The following is a 19,729-nucleotide window of genomic DNA, read 5'->3' as shown; positions in this document are numbered from 1 at the left end:
TCAAAGGCAACAGAACATGCCAAGGTTGGAAACTTGAGGTCTTGATTGATGGCTATTATTTTACCAGAAAAAGATTCTTTTTTTTTTTTTAATGTTTATTTATTTTTGAGAGAGAGAGAGAGCACAAATGGGGGAGGGGCAGAGAGAGAGGGAGACATAGAATCTGAAGCAGGCTCCAGGCTCCGAGCTGTCAGCACAGAGCCCGACACGGGGCTCAAACTCATGAGCTGTGAGTTCGTGTCCTGAGCCGAAGTTGGACTCCCAACCGACTGAGCCTCCCAGGCGCTCCTAAAGATTCTTTTTCTAATATGCTTTACTTCTTTATTTAGGAAAGTTAGGAATTTCCCACTTGGATAACTTTGCTGCTATTTTTATAATAATTATATTAATAAACTTCATCTTATTACCCTTTTAATATATTGTTAGATTTACTGTATTGCTGATGGTTTATCCTTTTGTATGTTGCTAACATTTTGGTAAGAGTTTTCACATCAGTGTTCATGAGGACTATTGGTCTCTACTTTTCTTGTAATGTTTTCCTCTGGTTTGGGATCAAGGTGATTTTGGCCTTACAGAATGAGTTAGGAAGTGTTCCCTCCTTTTTTATTTTGTGAAAGAATTTGTGTAGAATCAGCATTATTTTATCTTTAAATATTTGATGAAATTCACCAGTGAAGACATCTGGACCTGGAGTTTTCTTTATGAGAAGATTTTAACTACAAATTCAATTTCTTTAGTAGATAGAAGGCTATTCTGGTTATTTGGGGAGGAAGGTGTTAAGCTTCGGTAGTTTATGTCTTTCAAGCAATTTGTTCACTTTGGCTAAGTTTTCAAATTTATTGCCTTAAAGTTATTCATAATATTTCCTTCTCATCCTTTTCCTGTCTGGAGGATCTGCAGTGATGTATCCTCTTTTGTGCCTGACATTGATAATTTGTTTTCTTTTTTCCCCCAATAAATGTGATTAGAATTTTATCTATTTTATTTATCTTTTCAAAGAACTCACTTTTGGTTTCCTCTAATGTTTTAGTTTTTTTCAATTTCATTGCATTATATTCTTATTTTTATTATTTCCTTTATTCTGTTTACCTTGGCTTTAATATGTGCTTTTCTTTCCAATTTATTAAAGTAGAAGCTTAAGTTATTGATTTTAAACTTTTTGTTTTTCTAATGTAAATGGTTATATTAATACCAAGGACTTTTTAATTGTATCCTGCAAATTTTGATACGTATTTTTATTGTCATTCAATTCAAACTATTTTCTAATTTTCCTTTTGATTTCTTTGACCTGTCGGCCTAGTTTCCACATATTTGTAAATGTTTCAAATATTTTTTTCTGGTTGATTTCTTATTAAATTCTGCTGTGATTGGAGAACATACTTGTTTTATGGCCCAGATTATGATCTGTCTTGGTAAATGTTCCATGTTTACTTGAAAAGAATGTGTATTCTGCTGTTTTTGGATGGAATGTGAATAAATGTCAATGAAGTTTAGTTGGTTGGCAGCATTGTTATGGTTTTCTGTATCTTTACAAATTTTCTGTTTACTTGTTCTATCAATTGTTGAGAGGAGAATTGTGACTTTGTTCATACCTCTTTGCAGTTTAATCAGTTTTGTTTTATATATTTTTAAGATCTTTTGTTAGGTGCAAAATATTTAAGATTAAGTCACTTGAAGAATTGGCCCATATTATCATTATGGAGTCCCTAGTAATATTTTTCTCTTGTCTCTGATAGTATTCCCTTTTCTGAAATCTACTTTGATGAATATTAATATAGTCACTTCAGCTTTCTTTGGATTAATGTTAATATGATATACCTCTCTCTGTCCTCTTACTTTTAACCTATCTATGTTTTTATCATAATTTCTCTGTAACTCAGTTTCCTCTTTTGTAAAAATGGGGATAATAATAGTGTCTAACTCAAGAGATTCTTATAGGGTTAAATTAGATCATGGAAGGTGCTAAATATAGTGCCTAGGGCTCCAGCAAGTACCTTTATACAAATTAGAAAAAGAGCCTCTCTGGGCAGATGAGTTAAAAAACGTACCACCTCTGGCCACTGAGTGGGAGGAGTTAACCTTTCTAGGTCTATGCTCCAGGGCCCAGGACTTGACCAGCAAAGCTTGGCAGATTTCAGCTCCACTCCTACCCTTGGAAGGCCCATTTGTGCTGGGCGCAAGTGCTTAAGCATGTGGGTGGCCCTCATCACATGTGATGTATAAAGAACCGTAATTCATGCGAGGCTGAATAGCATAGTGATTAAATCCTTGGCCTCTGGAATCAGAGTTAGATGTAAAATTGTCGACTTGTGATGTTTGTCTTCAACATTCTTCATTCTCTTCCTGCTTCCTTCTGAAGCATCCCTGTTCTCACCCATCTTACCTGAAGGAATTTTTCAGGAAGCCAAAGCCAGGCAAGTCCTGATTAGACAGGCTATTTAGGAGAGCAAGACCTTTGAGAGGGAGAGTCTGGCGGAACCACTCAGCCCCACCCTTGAATTCTGGCTGCTGAATCAATAGAAAATGTGTACAGGGAGCAAGAGAATGACCTTGTATTCACTACTGATCCTAACTAAAATTTCATATCCTCAGTGTGTGGTAAGGACTCAAAATTGTTTTATTGGAAGTCAGATGATAATTTCTTTCAGAGCAGAGGCCATGAGTTAAATTCCTTTAATCCCTGCAATGTTAGACATACATGCATTTAATAAGCCTGTACTCAGTATGATAGCATCATTGATACTGCATTTTGCAAGATATTTTCACAGGAACTGCTTCATTCTGTTTTCACCACAACCTTATGAAATAGGCAGAACAGCCAATTTGGAGGCCAGTTTTACAGATGAGAAAGGTGAGAGAGGACACATGACCTGCCCATGACTACATGGTTGACAGGAGGTATGAGCTAACCAGGAACCCAGGCCTTCACCCAGATTTCATGTCCATTCATCATGCCAGAGATTCCCCAAGACCAGTTGTCAGGCCAGTGCTAGGGCATGAAGGAATTTTCAATAATCCTCAAAGAGATTAGAAAAAAAAAAAAAAAGACAGATGGTGTGTTCATTTTTCATAAAGCTAAACTTACTCAATTTTATTTATTTATTTATTTATTTTTTAATATATGAAATTTATTGTCAAATTATTGTCAAATGAAATTGTCAAATGAGCACAACACCCAGTGCTCATCCCAAAAGGTGCCCTCCTCAATACCCATCACCCACCCTCCCCTCCCTCCCACCCCCCATCAACCCTCAAAAACTTACTCGATTTTAAATGCAATCCTTTATTTTGAGACTATGCCCTTCCTAATTTCATGTAAAAATATTTGTTCTTTTATTTATTGACAAGGCGAGAATTGCTATTTATTTGACATACTAAAAGTTGCCAAACCATTCCCTCCCAAGTTTTTGACATTTTACCGGCGTGCAAAATCTAAAAGACTGGGAAACCCTGCACAACCCCCACATCTTATGAATAAATAAATGAATGGAATATTGAAGGCAACTAAGTCTTTATCCTACCAACTTGCTGAAGGGAGCCATCCAATCTAGAGAGATTAAATTGGAAAAGCCTGAATTCAGGATATCTTCAGTTTTCAAATTGGGTCAGTGCATCATCTTTGGAAGCGGGGTCAAGGAGAGTATTGAGGACCTAAGAAGAAAGATCATACTCCATAATAAGTGGATTGAGTTTCTTTGAGTAACATTGCCATTTTGATTTGTCATTTTCTTTGTCCAGCCTGATCAAATACTCTGCTCACTTAAGGGAAATTGACCTTGGAAACAATGTCCTGGGAGAAATGGCTGCTACTGACATACTTGAAGCATTAAGAGCCAGAAAGACAGGTAGAGTGTTTTCAGTTTGTGTTCCCCTCCACTTGTCCACATCCATTCACTCCTAAATGCTATTCTACTCACAGCTTGCTCTACTTTTTTCATTAAATAACTGGTCTGAGCTAAGTGATAACCAAGAGCACTATCATAAACCGCCTACCCTTGTACCAATTTGCCCAGTGATTTGCACAGAGTTCAAGGACTTCTAGGATGTCATATGTCATCTTTGACCTAAGTACAGTAGTCTCCCCTTATGCGTGGGGGACATGTTCTAAGATCCCCAGTGGATGCCTGAAACTGCAGATAGGATCAAACCCTGTATGTACTAGGTTTTTTCCTATGAATACATACCTATGACAGTTTAACTTATAAATTAAGCACAGAAAGAGATTAACAATAATAACTAATAGTAAAATAGAATGCTTATGATAGTATATTCTAATTAAAGCTATGGGGGGGTGCCTCGGTGGCTTAGTCGGTTGAGCGTCCAACTCTTGATTTTGGCTGAGGTCATGATCCCAGAGTCATGGGATTGAGGCGTTGGACTCCATGCTGAGTGTGGAGACTGCTTAAGATTCTCTCTCTTGGGGCGCCTGGGTGGCTCAGTCAGTTAAGTGTCCGACTTCAGCTCAGGTCATGATCTCAGAGTTTATGGGTTCGAGCCCTACATCGGGCTCTGTGCGAACAGCTCAGAGCCTGGAGCCTGCTTCAGATTCTGTGACTCCCTTTCTCTCTCTGTCTCTGCCCCTCCCCTGCTTGTGCTCTCTCTCTCTCTCTCAAAAAATAAATAAACTTAAAAAAAAAAAAGATTCTCTCTCCCCCACTTCCTCTCTCTCCCGCTCATGCTCTATAAATAAATAAATACATACTATGTGAAAATGGCTTGCCTCTCTCTCAAAATATCTTACTGTACTGGAGTCACCCTTGTAATGATGTGAAATAACAAAGCCTACGTGAGGAGGTGAAGTGAGGAGAATGACAGGCATTAAGCTCCTACTGACCTTCTGATGACTCCTCAGAAGGAAACCCATCTGCTTCCTGACCGCCGATGACTGAAACTGTGGAAAGAGAAAGCCCAGATAAGGGGGATGGGGCTACTGTAACGATTGCCATTAGAGTGAAATTTTCTCAGTTGCTCTTTCTTTTCCCTCTCTTCTCTGAGTCTCACTTATTCTCTGAGGGACTCTGTCCTATTCTCTATTCTCCTTCCCAACCCACCTGCAGATATTCCTCCAGATAGCAATTGGAAAACTCAGGTGACATCTCTCATAAGATTCTGATGTGCTTTCTGGACCATCAAAGATGGCTTCAATTTGATTGGCATCGGGAGAGCAGTAAGGGTGGTTTATGACCGTGTAATCCTTTGAAAATGAGAGACTCACATATGGAATGAGTTATTTATTACACATTGGCCAATGCTGCCCTCTTCCTTTCATTAATATGCATGACCAGAATTAACGATAGCCATACTTACAGCTGACAGAGGGATGAAGTAACGCCATTTTAAATAAAGTTCAATGAAAGACATATAAACATATTTGAACATCCAAATTCAGTGTTTAAAAGGGGGAAAGAGATGTACATGGGTGGCTCAGTCAGTTGAGTGTCCAACTCTTGATTTGGCTCAGGTCATGATCCCGGGGTCTTTTGATGGAGCCCCGTGTAAGGCTCCACTCAGAGCCTGCTTAAGATTCTCTCTTTCTCTCTCTCCCTCTTAAATAAAAATTTTTAAAAAGGGTGGGGGAGAAATCTTGGTGCATTATCTGGCAGGTTATGTGGAGAGAATTAAGTAGTAGAAGTATTGGTCTTTGTCATCTCTTCAATACAATGATCTTAGAGACATGGCATAGTTTTAGGTTGCATTTTTTTTTTAACAGTGGCAGTTTTACAAGAATTACACTATTACTTCACCAATAGTGAAGTAATCACCACTTTAAAACTAAAACCACCGGAGTGCCTGAGTGGCTCAGTAGATTAAGTGTCTGACTTTGGCTCAGGTCATGATCTCACAATTCATGAGTTTGAGGCCCCACGTCGGGCTCTGTGCTGACAACTCAGAGTCTGGAGCCTGCTTCAAGTTCTGTTTCTCTCTCTCTCTCTCTCTCTCTCTCTCTGCCCCTCCCCTGCTCACACTCTCTGTCTCTCTCTCAAAAATAAAAATAAAAGATTAAAACTACTGCATTGCCATTTCTTCACAAGCCAATCAAATGATTCCAAGATTTAAAAAAAATTTTTTTTTTAACGTTTATTTATTTTTGAGACAGAGAGAGACAGAGCATGAACAGGGGAGGAGCAGAGAGAGAGGGAGACACAGAATCTGAAACAGGCTCCAGGCTCTGAGCTGTCAGCACAGAGCCCGACGTGGGGCTCGAACTCACGGACCGTGAGATCGTGACCTGAGCCGAAGTCGGACGCTTAACCGACCGAGCCACCCAGGCGCCCCAAATGATTCCAAGATTTTTAAATTATCCCTTTATTTTGGAGAAACAAAACATCTTCCTAGTCCATGTGAATTGAATTCAAATTCAATGGAATTATTAAAAATAATTTAAATTTAACTTTAATTTGAGCTTAATAAACTGAAAGCAGGTTAATGATTTCATTTGGTTTTCCTTAGTATGGGAGTAACTTACTATACCCTGTGGCAAAAGATATTATAAAATACCACAGGCAGTGTTCTGATCTTTATTGTAGTTAAGTGCTAATGATGGGCAGTCTCAGATGATTTGACGGAAAATGATTCTCATTGAGTACTTATTTGGAGCTGCAAAACATTGTGCTTGCTTAGTAAATAGTTCAATTTGCATAAGTAGGGAAGACAATTATGAAATACCCACCTGAAAATACAGATTCTCATTTAAAAAGCACTTAAAAACAACTTATAGTTCAAGGAAGTATTAATTTCCCAAATATAATAGTATATATCATGAGTAGCTTTAATACATCCACATTTTGAACCAAAATAATTATGACTTGTTTCCACGGAGCACCTCAGATTGTTAGAAAGACTCCTCAAAACAGGGTTAGCTGATTGGATTCTACAGGGAAATCTCTTGCCATTTAGCCTTAATGGTATCCTTTTAAACATTAAAAGCAATGAGTGATATCACTGATTATAGAACTAATGTTCTTCTTTTGATTGCTTTTGTGTTCTTATCATTTGCAAGTTAACAAGCTAATTTCTAATTCTACTTCTTTCATGAGATCCAAATTAATAGCCTAAAGTAATTTATTTGCCTACCAAGGAATTCTTATTGAACTACCTTTAATGATGGAACACACACAATGAAAGCTTCCTCAGAAACATCAGCAACCTCACTTGTTACAAGAAAAAAAAAAAGGTTAGCAGAGAGTTGAACTGTCTACATCTCATAGGGTTGCTTTTTGACTAATTAAAAAAAAAAACAGAATACTTAAGGATCGTTTCACTTATTCATTCTTACTGATTTATTTATTTATTTCAACATGAATTTATTAATGCTGTAGAGCAAGGCCAAAGGGCCCACGATGACCACTGAGCTGAATGCAAACAGGCTCACGAAGCGACCCACCTCTAAATAACCATAGGCCCTAACTAACCAATTACCAGTGGGCACAGTTCCTAAAATTATCAAAAAGGGAAAATTCCATACATTTCCTACCTCCTCACTGTGCTCTGTAACTGTGGCTCCTCACCCGTGCTTCGTTACAGTGTCTCCTTTGCTGTCTTGCCCACTGCTTCCTTACAATGTATTCAGTAAACTTTTATCTCTTTTGTTCTGCCTTGGGTGAACTCTTTTATCGCCTGTGCCCCTGGCCTCCACCCAATCGGAGTGCCCCACATTTGATGGCTACTCCATCTGATCGGGACAACACACAAATGCCAGGCCTTGTTTGAGTTAAGCAGTGAATTCCTGCTTTCATGGATCTTACTTCCTAGTGAATGACAGACAGTAAACTAACTATAAAAAGAAGTAAAATACACATTATTGTATATCAGATATCAGATGGGGATCATACTTAAGGGAAAAATAAAGCAAGAAAAGGAGATAAAGCATGTATGTCAGGCGTTGGGAGTTTTAGTTAGGATAGCCAGAGAAGGCTGTACGAAGAAGAAACATTTGAGTGAAGGCCAGAAGGTGTGAGGGAGCAAGCCATGTATGTCTGGGGAACGAGAATTCTAGGTAAGCTGAACAGCGAGTGCAAAGGCTTAGGGCAGGAGGCTACCTGGTGTGTTCTAAAACCAGTATGGAAGCCAACATGGCTGGAGTGGAGTGAGAGGTAATGGGAGAGTCATAGGACAAAAAAAAAATTCCAAGAAGTAGCATGGAGGGCAAGGGGCCTTCTAGGCAATTATGATTACTTTAGTTTTTAACTCTATTGAGAATGGGAAGGCATTTGAGAATTTTGAGAGGAGTGAGCTGATCTGACCCACATCTCAGCAGGATTACTCTAGCTCGATGTTGAAAATACATTGGAGGAGAGGTGAAGACAGAAGAAGGAAGACCAGTTAGGGAGTTTTCCCTAGAAAAATTAAACAGCCTTTCAGCAGACCCAGCACACCCAGCATGGCAGAGAATGAGAGTGAAGTAAGAAGCTGAAAAGAGGAGGATTAGGGAAAATTCTACACACTCAACACTTGGGACACAGCCTTTACCATTACTGCAGCCTTCTTTGTCTGCCCTGCTTCTGGAGGCCAAAAGCCATGTAGAAGACTGGGGTATTCTTTGAAAACTGGATAGGCCCAGAGAAAGGAAAAACAGGTGCTGACACCTGGCCATGCCCTCATCATTCAAAGAAGCCCAGCAGGTAAGCAAGCCCTGCTCCTACAGAGGAGCTTCCCATAAGCCTTTGGATGCCTCATGCTTCACTGTGAACAGAAATCCAAACATCTCCAGATACTTGAGGCAATAGTTTGATATAGGAAACCAAGCCTGAGAGAAAAAAGGGAACTCTGAAGATAAAGAGACAATACAGAAAATTAAGAAAAGAAATTAGTTATGACTCCTCCCAGTGAAACAGAAGATAATGCATCTGTGAAACAAGAACAGGATGCTATGAAAAAAGAATAATCAGAAAATAAGAAAAAGTTCTTGGCAAGTAAAAATGATAGCCAAAATAAAAATTTCAACATGAATGTTGAAAGATGAATTCAAGCAAGGCTTTAAAAAGTAGAACAAAAATAGGAAGATGAAAAATTAGAATATATTAGAGAGGATCAGTCTGTGAACACCAATATTTAACTCATAGTTCAGAAAGAGTGAACAGAGAAAAGTGGGGAGAGGGCATTATCAAATAATTATCAAATAAATCAAGAACTTTCCCAGAACTAACAGACATAAATCTGTATATTGAAAGAGCCCATTGAGTGCCCTGCACAGTGAATGATAAAAGCTGTATCACCATGGCATTTAGAACACTAGGAATAAAGGGCAAAGTCTAACAATTACAGATAAATACTGTATTTTCCGTGCAAAGGACTGAGAATCAGCATGACCTCAGACTTCTAACCAGAAGCTAGAAACAATGAGGCACTGCCATGAAAACTCTATGAGAACTTTATACATTCCCAACTTCTAACCAAGTATGAGGATAAAGTAGTTTTCAGTACACAAGAACTCAAACTCTTTGCCTCCTCTGTTTCCTAGGAAGCTCCCAGAGAACACATTTGAGCAAAATGCGAATAAACCACAAAGATGAAGAATCTAGAATCCAGAAATCAGGAGAACCAATATAGAAAAGTGGAAAAGAGAGTCCCAGGGGCACCTGACTGGTCCAATTGGTTAAGTGACTCTTGATTTTGGCTCAGGTCATGATCTCACCATCTCACCATTTGGTGCGTGAGACTGAGCCCTCATTGGTCTCCACGCTAATGGTGTAGAGCCTGCTTGGGATTCTCTCTCTCTCTCTCTCTCTCTCTCTCTCTCTCTCTCTCTCTCTCTCTTCCTCTCCCCTACATCCCTTTCTATCTCTGTGCCCCTCCCCTGAGCTCTCTCTCAAGATAAATAAACTTAAAAGAAAAAAAAAAGAAAAAGAAAACAGAATCCCAGATGATGGTTGAAGATCAGAACTAGTACAAATGGACAGAAAAATAGAAGACTTTGGAAAGGAGGAATACTGTGGTAAAAACTGAATCGAGCTTTGGAAATACTTAAGTATTTTGCAAGAAATACTAATGGGTGTATGAAAAATAAAAGAAATTGGGGGAAATATTTAGAATTGGTACACAGGAAACTGTGCAAATGAAAAATTAACACTATTAACTCAGAAGAAAGTTATATAATTGGGGCACCTGACTGGCTCAGTCAGTAGATCATGTGATTCTTGATCTCAGATTGTTCAAACTCCACATTAGGTGTAAAGATTACCTAAAAATAAAATCTTAAAAGTTTTATGACTAAGAAAAATACTGTGAACAAAATATATATGACCATACCAGTCAATACAACAAGTGTTGATTTAACTAAAAATTTTGAAATAGAACTGTTGAGAGGTTTGGTGAGAAGACAGGGTAACAGTCAATATGTAAAATGTTTAATGGAAATATCATATAATATAAAAAGCACTTTCTTTGGAGTAAGGCAGTAAATCTCACGAAAAACAGCTAAATGAATGAGTATCAAGGAGGGCACTTGTGATGAACACTGGGTGTTATGTGTAAGTGATAAATCACCAGATTCTGCTCTTGAAATCAATATTCCTCTATATGTTAACTAACTAGAATTTAAGTAAAAACGTGAAACCAAAAAAAAAAAAATAATACAAAAGAAAAAAACAACAGCTGAATGAGTTAAAAGTGGTTTTCTTTGGAGGAAAAGCCTGAGGGAAGGGAAAGGGTCTGTTGTTTTTCAGTATGAACTTTTTAGCCCTATTTGATTTTTTAGCTATATGTATGCATTACTTTGATTACATTTTTAGAGAATTGAAAAGTGCATAGCTTTTTAAAAAAATCTTTTTCAATGTTTATTTTTGAGAGACAGAGAGAAAGAGAGACTGGGGGAGGGGGAGAGAGAGAGAGAGGGAGACACAGAATCCGAAGCAGGCTCCAGGCTCCAAGCTGTCCGCACAGAGCCCAACATGGGGCTCAAACCCACGAACTGCGAAATCATGACCTGAGCTGAAGTTGGACGCTTACCTGACTGAGCCACCCAGGCGCCCCAAGTGCATAGCTTTCTACCATGTGATTCACTGTTATATAATTCCATGTCAATATCTAATACTATCTGAAATCACCTCAGCTTCCACTAAGGAACTGAAGGCCTCACACGCTATAGAGCATTGCTGTATGGCTAGAGTTTCGTAAAGAAAAGCGAAAAGGATGACCAAAAGTGTGGTGTTCAGGGATCATGACAGTCTTTTGTGAGTTTGGCTGCCACGTGAATCCTCTGAGGCCTTAAGCTGGCCCCGCCTGCCATACTCCTGGCCCCGTTTTAAGTGGTTTGCAGCCCCGGCACTACTCACATATGAGCCATGCATCCCACACTGCTCCCTCAGCTTCACAGTGATCAAGACTTTAGACCTTGTTTTCCTCTTGAAGCTCCGTCCTCCTCTACATTTGTGCTTGCCTTTTTTTTTTTTAATAACTCTGAGTTTTGTTTTTCTCCATGACGATGATTTATACCTATTTGCTGTTAAATTCTGCATCAGTGAGAGATGATGTTTGGCTACATGGAACAGAACCAGCTATAGTGGCTTAATCAAGTAGAGGAAGACTGAGCAGGTACAGATGTGCCCCAACATCATTCCTTTCTCTTTCTCCACCATCTGCCTTAGCAGGTGGTTTTTATCCTCATAGTTTTAAGGTGGCTGCTTCACTGAAAGCCTCCCATCTCCATTCCAGACCAGAAGAAGAAGAAAGGGACAAGAAGATAGTGCTGGTACCTGTATGAGGGAATCTCAGAAATCCTCAGCAACTTTTGCTTATTTGCAGTTGGCCAGAAGCATGTCACATGCTCATCCCTAATTTTTAACTGGGAACATTGCTGCCATAAGAAAAATGTGAGCTCTGTTAGAAAATAAGGTCAGAGGCGCCTACGTGGCTCAGTCATTTAAGCGCCTGACTCTTGGTTTAGGCTCAGGCCATGATCTCACCATTTGTGGGTTCAAGCCCCACATCAGGCTTGCGCTGACAGCACAGAGCCTGCTTGGGATTCTCTCTTCCCCTCTCTCTGCCCCTCCCCTGCTCACATCCTCTCTCCCTCTTTCTCTCTCAAAATAGATAAAGAAAATGAAAGAAAGAAAGAAAGAAAGAAAGAAAGAAAGAAAGAAAGAAAGAAAGAAAGAAAGAAAGAAAGAAAGAAAGAAAAGAAAGAAAGAAGAAAATAAGGTCAGAAAAGATATTAGGCAGGGAACTAGAAGTATTTGCCTTAAGCTCTTTTAGATTGCAATAAATAGGTCCACTGGTCCTTTCTACCCTAGACGTGGTCAAAGAGGTCTTTGCAGCCAGTGACCCCTCCGGAGTGGCCCAAGTGAGACACCGAGGTCTATATTAGACATTTGGCATGGCCCCTCATGTCACCTAGCAGACTTATGTCTGTATAACCTGCTGCTCTACAAGGAAACATGGAAGACACTGGGCCAAAATCAGACCCAGGAAACATGAAGGGCTACTGCTCAACCTCTCAATCTAGGCACGCTCCTGGGAGACTTCTTGCCCTAGATTTTGTTATGGCCCAGCCCCACCCTGAGGTTCCAGAGCAACTTTCCCTGCGACCCCACCTGATTTTTTGTGACGACCTGTATGTAGGATGGAATGACCCCAGCACACCAAGCATCAATAAGCACTGCTCACCAGAGGAAAACATCCAAATAGGACACTGACTTTGCTTCTCTTCCAGGCACATATGTACCACTCAAGCCCCCAGCGACATGGTTTCTGGCCCTTTCCAAGCCTTGAAATTACAAACTGTATTGTCTTATACCTCCTGGTCCCTTATCCATATTCATCCACCTTGCCCTCCACTACCTTTTACTGTGCCCAGCCTGATTTGTTCTCACAACCTTACAACCATTTTCATATTTCAACCTCAACTGACCCTCTGGAGGTGACATTCAGTACTATTTTTAAGGTTCATAATTTTCCTCTCAACCATACGTCTTACTTACCTGTCTGCTTCTAGCCTCTTCCTGGTGTCTCCTGGCCTCCACAAACTACAGCTTGAGGCACCTGTGATGCAAGCAGGACCTGGACATTTGGCTAGATGAGAAACAGGAAGGGGGAGAAGGGCAAGTGCCATGGGAAATAAAAGAAGGATGGGCTGACACAGGCTCTCGGAATGGCATACTAGGTATTTGAGTCTTATTATTCTGACCCCAGTTTTGATGTGTGGGCATAGGTCTTTCCCCTGACCACGAAACAACTGCCAAATGTGAGTGGGGTGTCCTACAATTCAACTCAATTCTGACCCTACCTATCTGGAGATAGCATTAGATTCTACAGGTTAAGGGCTCTGTCACACGAGACTATCCCCTCCCCTCCACCACCACTTTAGACACCAATCACAAGTCCAAATTGTTACTATGCTTCTGACTGGCTGGCTGTAAATCTGAGGTTCTCATGACCCCCTCCTTGAGTTTTATTAATTTGCTAGAACAGCTAATAGGACTCAGGAAACCAGTTTATTTACTGGATTACTGGTTTATTACAAGGATATTAAATCAATAGCCAGATGAAGAGATATTTAGAGGGTGAGGTCTCAAACAAAGGAGCTCTGTCCTCATGGAGTTTGGGGCCCAGCATGGTGGCACACAGAAGCATTCTGGTTTCCCAACCTGGAAGCTCTTTGAATCCTGTCCTTTGGGTTTTTATGGAGGTTTCATACATAGGCATGATTGATTAAATCCTTGACCACTGGTGATTGATTCAGCCTCTAGCCCCTTTCCCCTCCCTGGAAATCAGGGGGTGGGACTGAAGGTTTTAACCCTCTATTTATGGTTGGTTTCCCTTGGCAACCAGCCCTATCCTTAGGTGCTATCCAAAAATCACCTCATTATCATAAACTCCGGTGTGGTGGAAAGGGGCTTGTTATGAATTATAAGGCACCCATTTCCCCTTTGTGGCTCTAAGGTGTTTTCAGGAACTGAGAACAAGGGACCAAATGTTATATTTTTCAAATCTTTTTTAAATGAATTCCAGTGTGGCTAACATAAGTGTTATATTAGTTTCAGGTGTACCATATAGTGATTGAACAATTCTCTGCATTACTCAGTGCTCATCGTGATGTGTACTTTTTAACCCCCGTCACCTATTTCACCCATTCCCCTACATACACCTAAGAGACCAAACCTTACAAGAAAAGATGCTCCCATTGCTCTTATTGCTCAGGAAATTCCAAGGGTTTGGGAGCCAGGAACCACGGACAAAGACCAAATATATATGAGAAATATGAATGACCAAATATATATTTCTTCTAATCACAATATTGCAGGTCTTTATAGGGAAATCAGTGAGAAATCTTGGTCTCAAGTGATACAAGACCAACTCAAACTGATTTAAGGTCACACACACACACACACACACACACACACACACACACACAAATGTTGACCCATATAACTAAAAGCCCATGGGTGGTTCTAGCTACAGGTCCAGGTAGATTCAGGGGCTCAAATAACACTACCTACCTTCAGCTCCTGGAAGTTCTGCTTCTGTGTTGACTATGTTCTCAAGCAGGTTCTTCCCGCACAGTGGCAAGTTGGGTAGCACTAGCTAGTTTACATTGTGCCAGTTTAATCTAAGAAAGAGCCTTTCTCCTGATTTCATTGGACCATCATGAGTCACATGCATAGCTGTTAACACATCACTGTGCCAGGGAGAATAAATCCACTAATTGATCAGATTTGGGTTATGTGCCTGTCTAGCCTGAGAGCACAGGGGAGTGGAACCCCAAAGTAAATTCGAGATTCTGTTCCAGAAAGAAGCTAAAATGCAAGCTGGACAAGAAAAACCAAGAGAGATTCACTCAAGCTGAAGGGCCAGGGGAGCGTGTGTAGGTCAGTCGGTTAAGTGGTGACTCTTGATTTCTGCTCAGGTCATGATCTCGCAGTTCAAGCTCCATATCTCGCTCTGCACTCACAGTGCAGAGCCTGCTTAGGATTCTCTCTCTGTCCCTTCCCTGCTCATGCTCAATCTCTCCCCCTCAAAAAAAAAAAAAAAAAAAAAAAAAAAAAAAAAAGATGACGAGCCAATAAAGTATTAGAGGCAATGAAAGACAAGATTAGAATTTCACTTTCAGATGATTAATCTGGAAGTGGAGCCCAGAATGGATTTGGGGCTGGGAAAGTCTGAGGCTAGGAAGACCAGTTAGAAGGCCACTGGAATTATCCAGGTAAACATATGACAGTAGGAATGGAAAAGAAAGGACTAGGGTAAGAAGTTATTACAGAAATAAATTGTTATGGATCACTCACATTAAGAGGGAGGGGTGCCTGGGTGGCTCAGTCCGTTGAGCCTCCAACTGTTGATTTTGGCTCAGACCATGACCTTGTGAGATCAAGCCCCACGTCGGGCATCAGACTCCCCACAGGGTGTGGTGCCTGCTTGGGATTCTCTCTCTCCCTCTCTGTCTGCCTCTCCCCCTCTCAAAATAAATATAGAAACAACTATATAGATATAGATATAGGGAAAAGGTATTAAGTGAAAGGAAAATTGCCCAGTTAATAAGAATGTGGGAGAATGCCCCTCTCAGAAGCCCCAGACTTACTCCATTAAATGGAGTTGTGAAATATCTTACACATTTACTATTATGTTCTTTCCCCCATCAGGTAAATGTCCAGTCTTAAAAATTACAGTCACTCCTCAAATCTCTTCAGAAACCTTCAGATCTATTTGGAAAAATAGCAAGAAATCTAGTATCACCTGTAAAAAGAAGAAAAAGGTATGCTCTCGGATGTCTGTGTCTGTGAATTTCAGCCACCAGGGGAGTGCTGTAGTATGGATTCCTGGGCACTAAACGGGTAGATGCCATCTTCAGCAGATTTTGCACTTGATAAAATCATGAGAATTTTGGTTCTGGGTAACAGTATCCTTGTGATGGATGATGATTGGACAAAGGACAAGTAGTAAGGGAACAACATAGTTCCCTCAAATGTTAGTGCAAATCTTGCCTCCTGTCTTCAACTTTCCCACTTCCCACCCAAATCCTGGTTCCTGTTAGCTTATTGTGGATTTGAAATGGTGAATTTACTCAAACTATTTATGAAGCATGTGGGATCTGTTAGGGGGTAATGATTTACATATGTTTGCTCTTTATTGTATGAAGTTGAACTTCCTTTTTTTTTTTTTTTAATTTGTGGTTCTTGTTCATTATTTCACAGGCTAAAAACTGAATGTGGATGCCATATCTTTTTATGGGTGCTATCTATCTTCATAGCCTAGAAAGATATTGCTTGTTCAATAATAATAGTTTTCACTGGAACCGTGCCTCTTTCAAGTTCTAAATTTTGATGACTATTTTGTGAAAGTTCAAAGTAGTTAGTGTTAATCCTATTATGCTTGTCATTTTCGAAAATGTGGGTTTCACAAGTTGGCCTTAGTAAAAATAGGTCGGATTCTTCTCTGGGGCTTCTTATGTGCATGTGAAATTTATAATTTAAAGGAAGTCGTGATCTTTAAGAAAGAAAGAAAGAAACTACTTCCATAAGTATATCTATAGTTGGGAACAATAGGAATATTTGGAAGTAATAACCACTTTCTGAAAGACAGCATCTCCCAAAATGGGGATCTTCCCCAAATGAGGAAACTTCTAATCACTTTATCCCCCTGCCCCATGAAGATATCTGCTCCATGGGAAAGGCAAGAGGTATGGTTGACCGATGTATGGATGATAAATTGGATTAGTTGAAAGTCATATGTATGACAATATGGTGCAGGGATGAAAAACATGGACTGGGGAATGAAATGGACTGAAATTTTCTGGAAAACTGCTGCTTTCCAGGTGTGTGACATTAGCCAAGTCAGTGGGCCTCGCTGAGCCTCAGTTTTCCCTGATGCAAGATACAGATAAGAGTAGCACCTGTCTCATGAGATGACACATGTCAAGCATTTTGGGACAATACTTGTTTCATAGTGCATGCTCAAATATAAATATTAGTGGCTACTATTATTGTTGATGTTAGGATTGAATGTTTCCAGTTATTTCACTTGGAACAGCTACACAAGAAAAGACCTCTTCATTTTTGAAGTTAAAAAAAAATCACAACAAACAAGACTGTCGGGGTGCCTGACTAGCTCAATTGGGAAGGCATGAGACTCTTGATCTCAGGATCATGAGTTCAAGCCCCACGTTGGGTGTGGAGCCTGTTTAAAATTAAATTAAATTAAATTAAATTAAATAGGGGCACCTGGGTGGCTCAGTCAATTAGCTGTCTGACTCTTGATCTCAGCTCAGGTCTTGATCTCAGAGTTGTGAGTTCAGGCTCTGTGTTGGGCACTCTGTGTTGGGCACTGTGTTGGGCACTGGGCTCTGTGTGAAGCCTACTTTAAAAAATTAATTAATTAACTAATTAATTAAAGTTATTTTTTAAAAGGCAAGACTGTCATTCATATTATATACAAATGTAACAAGTTCTGGCAAGTCTGTGGAACCAAACTATCTGTGGAGTTGAGGATGGGTAGAGTAAATTATGTCCACCCTTAAATATCTTAGCATCTAGCTAGGAAGACAAGATTCTCATCCGTTAAAAGTAAACAATAATAGAGTGTAAGAGTTGAAATAACAGATCTGCAGAACTGACACATCCAGTGTGTGAGGGCTCCTGAGAAATTGTTCCTGCTTAAAAAAAAAAAAAAAGACCTTTTTGAAATCTGCCACAGACATCCACTGGGTCGGAGTGTAAAATCTTTGTGCCTCTTTAGAAGTCTTTTGACAACGTCTATCAAAATTAAAAATAGATAACTTTTGGCCTAGGCATTCTACTTCTAGAAATTTATTTTACATGTATACTCTCACAGATGAGTTAGAAAATATTTATAATGATGTTCACTGCAGCACTGCTTATTATACGTTGGAAATAGCTAAATGTCTCTCAAAGGATTCTCAGAGAAATCCTCAGAGAAATGGGGCAATACTGTGCAACCATCAAGAATACTGTGCATATGGAAGTGCTTATGTGGAAAGTGTCCTCTCATACTACACAAAAAGAGCAGGCTAGAGAATAATATGTGTAAAAAAAAACTCATGAAAAATGTTGTAATATGTAATATGTACCAACAATCCCACTTCTGGGTGGGTATATACCCAAAAGAATTGAAAGCAGGGTTATTAAGAGATATTTGTACACTCATGTTCACAGTGGCATTATTCACAATAGTCAAAATGTGCAAGTAACTCACATGTCTATTGATGGATGAATGGATCAGCAAAATGTGGCCTGTCCACACAATAGAATATTACTAAACATTAAAAAGGAAGGAAATTGGGGCGCCTGGGTGGCTCAGTCAATTAAGCATCCGACTTTGGCTCAGGTTATGATCTCACCGTTCATGACTTTGAGCCCCGAGTCGGGCTCTGTGCTGACTGACAGCCCAGGGCCTGGAGCCTGCTTCAGATTTTGCGTCTCACTCTCTCTCTCTGCCCCTCCCCTGCTCGTGCTCTGTCTCTCTCTCAAAAATAAATAAACTTAAAAAAATAAATAAATAAAAAGGAAATTCTGAAACATGCTACAACACGGATGAAACTTGAAGACACTGTGCTAAATGAAATAAACCAGTCACAAAAAGATAAATACTGTACGATTCCACTTATATGAGATACCTTGGATAATCAAACTCAGAAATCAGGTAAAATGCTGGTTCCTGAGAGAAGAAGGGCAGATAGAAAATTGTTTGATGAATATAGTTTCCATTTTGGAAGATGAAAAAGTTCTGGACTTTGTAAATGTAAATGTAAACTTTGACAATGTAAATGTACCTAATACTATGGAATTCTACACAAAATAGTGATAAACTTCATTGTGTGTATTTTATCACAATTAAAATTTTTTAAATGAGTTGTATTATGTATCTGTTTGTACATGTATAGGAATTTCTGGAGAGTCTATTAACAGTACTTGCTTTTTTTCATTGTAGATCATTTTACTATTTTAACATTTTTATCATTTATGAGCTGTCGATTTAAATTTTTTTCATTTTTTTAATGTCTGAGAGAGAGAGAGAGAGCATGAGCATGCACACGTGCAAGCAGGGGAGGGGCAGAGAGAGAGGGAGAGAGAGAATCCCATGGGGGCTCTGCACTGACGGTGTGGACCCTGCTTGGGATTCTCTCTCTCCCTCTCTCTCTCTCTCTGCCCTGCCCTGCTTGTGCACTCTCTCTCTCAAAATACATAAATAAACTTTTAAAAAACAAACACTTAAATTGTTTGATAAACATCAGTAATAGCCTTTTTTGGTTGCTGTGTGACCTGGTGACAAAAGAGTACAGTAAGTGCTGTGATTTCCCAGAAATATTATATGAATATATGTTGGCAAAGAGCAGTGAGTGAAGACACAAAGATGAGTACGTTTTTCCTCAGTACAGAGAGCAATCCAGCTGGAGCAGGTAGGGGAAGTTCTGTCCGGTTGAAGAGACGTTAAAGTGTAGGGAAAAAAGAGTGTCCTTGAGTTTTCAGCATTTCAACTGCATGTCTCTCCTTTTTCTTTCAAACCGCCCCGTTCCCAACAGCAGAGTGCATTTTATCCTTGTCTAGTACCGGCCTTCGTCCTTTGTTAGATGTCTGCATTTAGAGCCGTCTCTAGTCTGATGTGTGGTCGTTTAACATGAACAGAACATGTGTTTTGTATGGTTCATCTGGGTTTGTTTACAAGCATTTTTATCTGGCTCATAAAGTTAGTGTGGTCAGATTAACATCTGCCACCACTTCTACTGCTCTGCTCTGGCTGACAGCTTGGGAGAGGAGTGCTTTCTTCACTCATTTCCTGG

General features: G+C 39.8%; 1 protein-coding gene across 4 annotated transcripts in view; it reads left to right on the top strand.

Moving 5' to 3' along the window:
• LOC101098082 overlaps nucleotides 1-17,180 on the top strand; it is a 52,188-nt gene extending 35,008 nt beyond the window's left edge. For 2 of the 4 annotated variants that reach the window (XM_045037510.1, XM_045037507.1), the window contains 2 exons: nucleotides 3,739-3,845; nucleotides 15,576-16,121. In XM_045037510.1, the coding sequence (XP_044893445.1) occupies nucleotides 3,739-3,845; nucleotides 15,576-15,763 (295 nt within the window). In that variant the 3' untranslated portion in view covers nucleotides 15,764-16,121. The other 2 variants (XM_045037508.1, XM_045037509.1) reach the window with 2 other exon arrangements.
• The last annotated feature ends 2,549 nt before the right edge of the window (nucleotides 17,181-19,729 follow it).

Source organism: Felis catus, chromosome C2 (genome assembly GCF_018350175.1).
Source record: "Felis catus isolate Fca126 chromosome C2, F.catus_Fca126_mat1.0, whole genome shotgun sequence".
Lineage (NCBI taxonomy): Eukaryota > Metazoa > Chordata > Mammalia > Carnivora > Felidae > Felis > Felis catus.
Note: the sequence above shows the minus strand (reverse complement) of the source record. Positions and strands in the feature narration are given on the sequence as shown.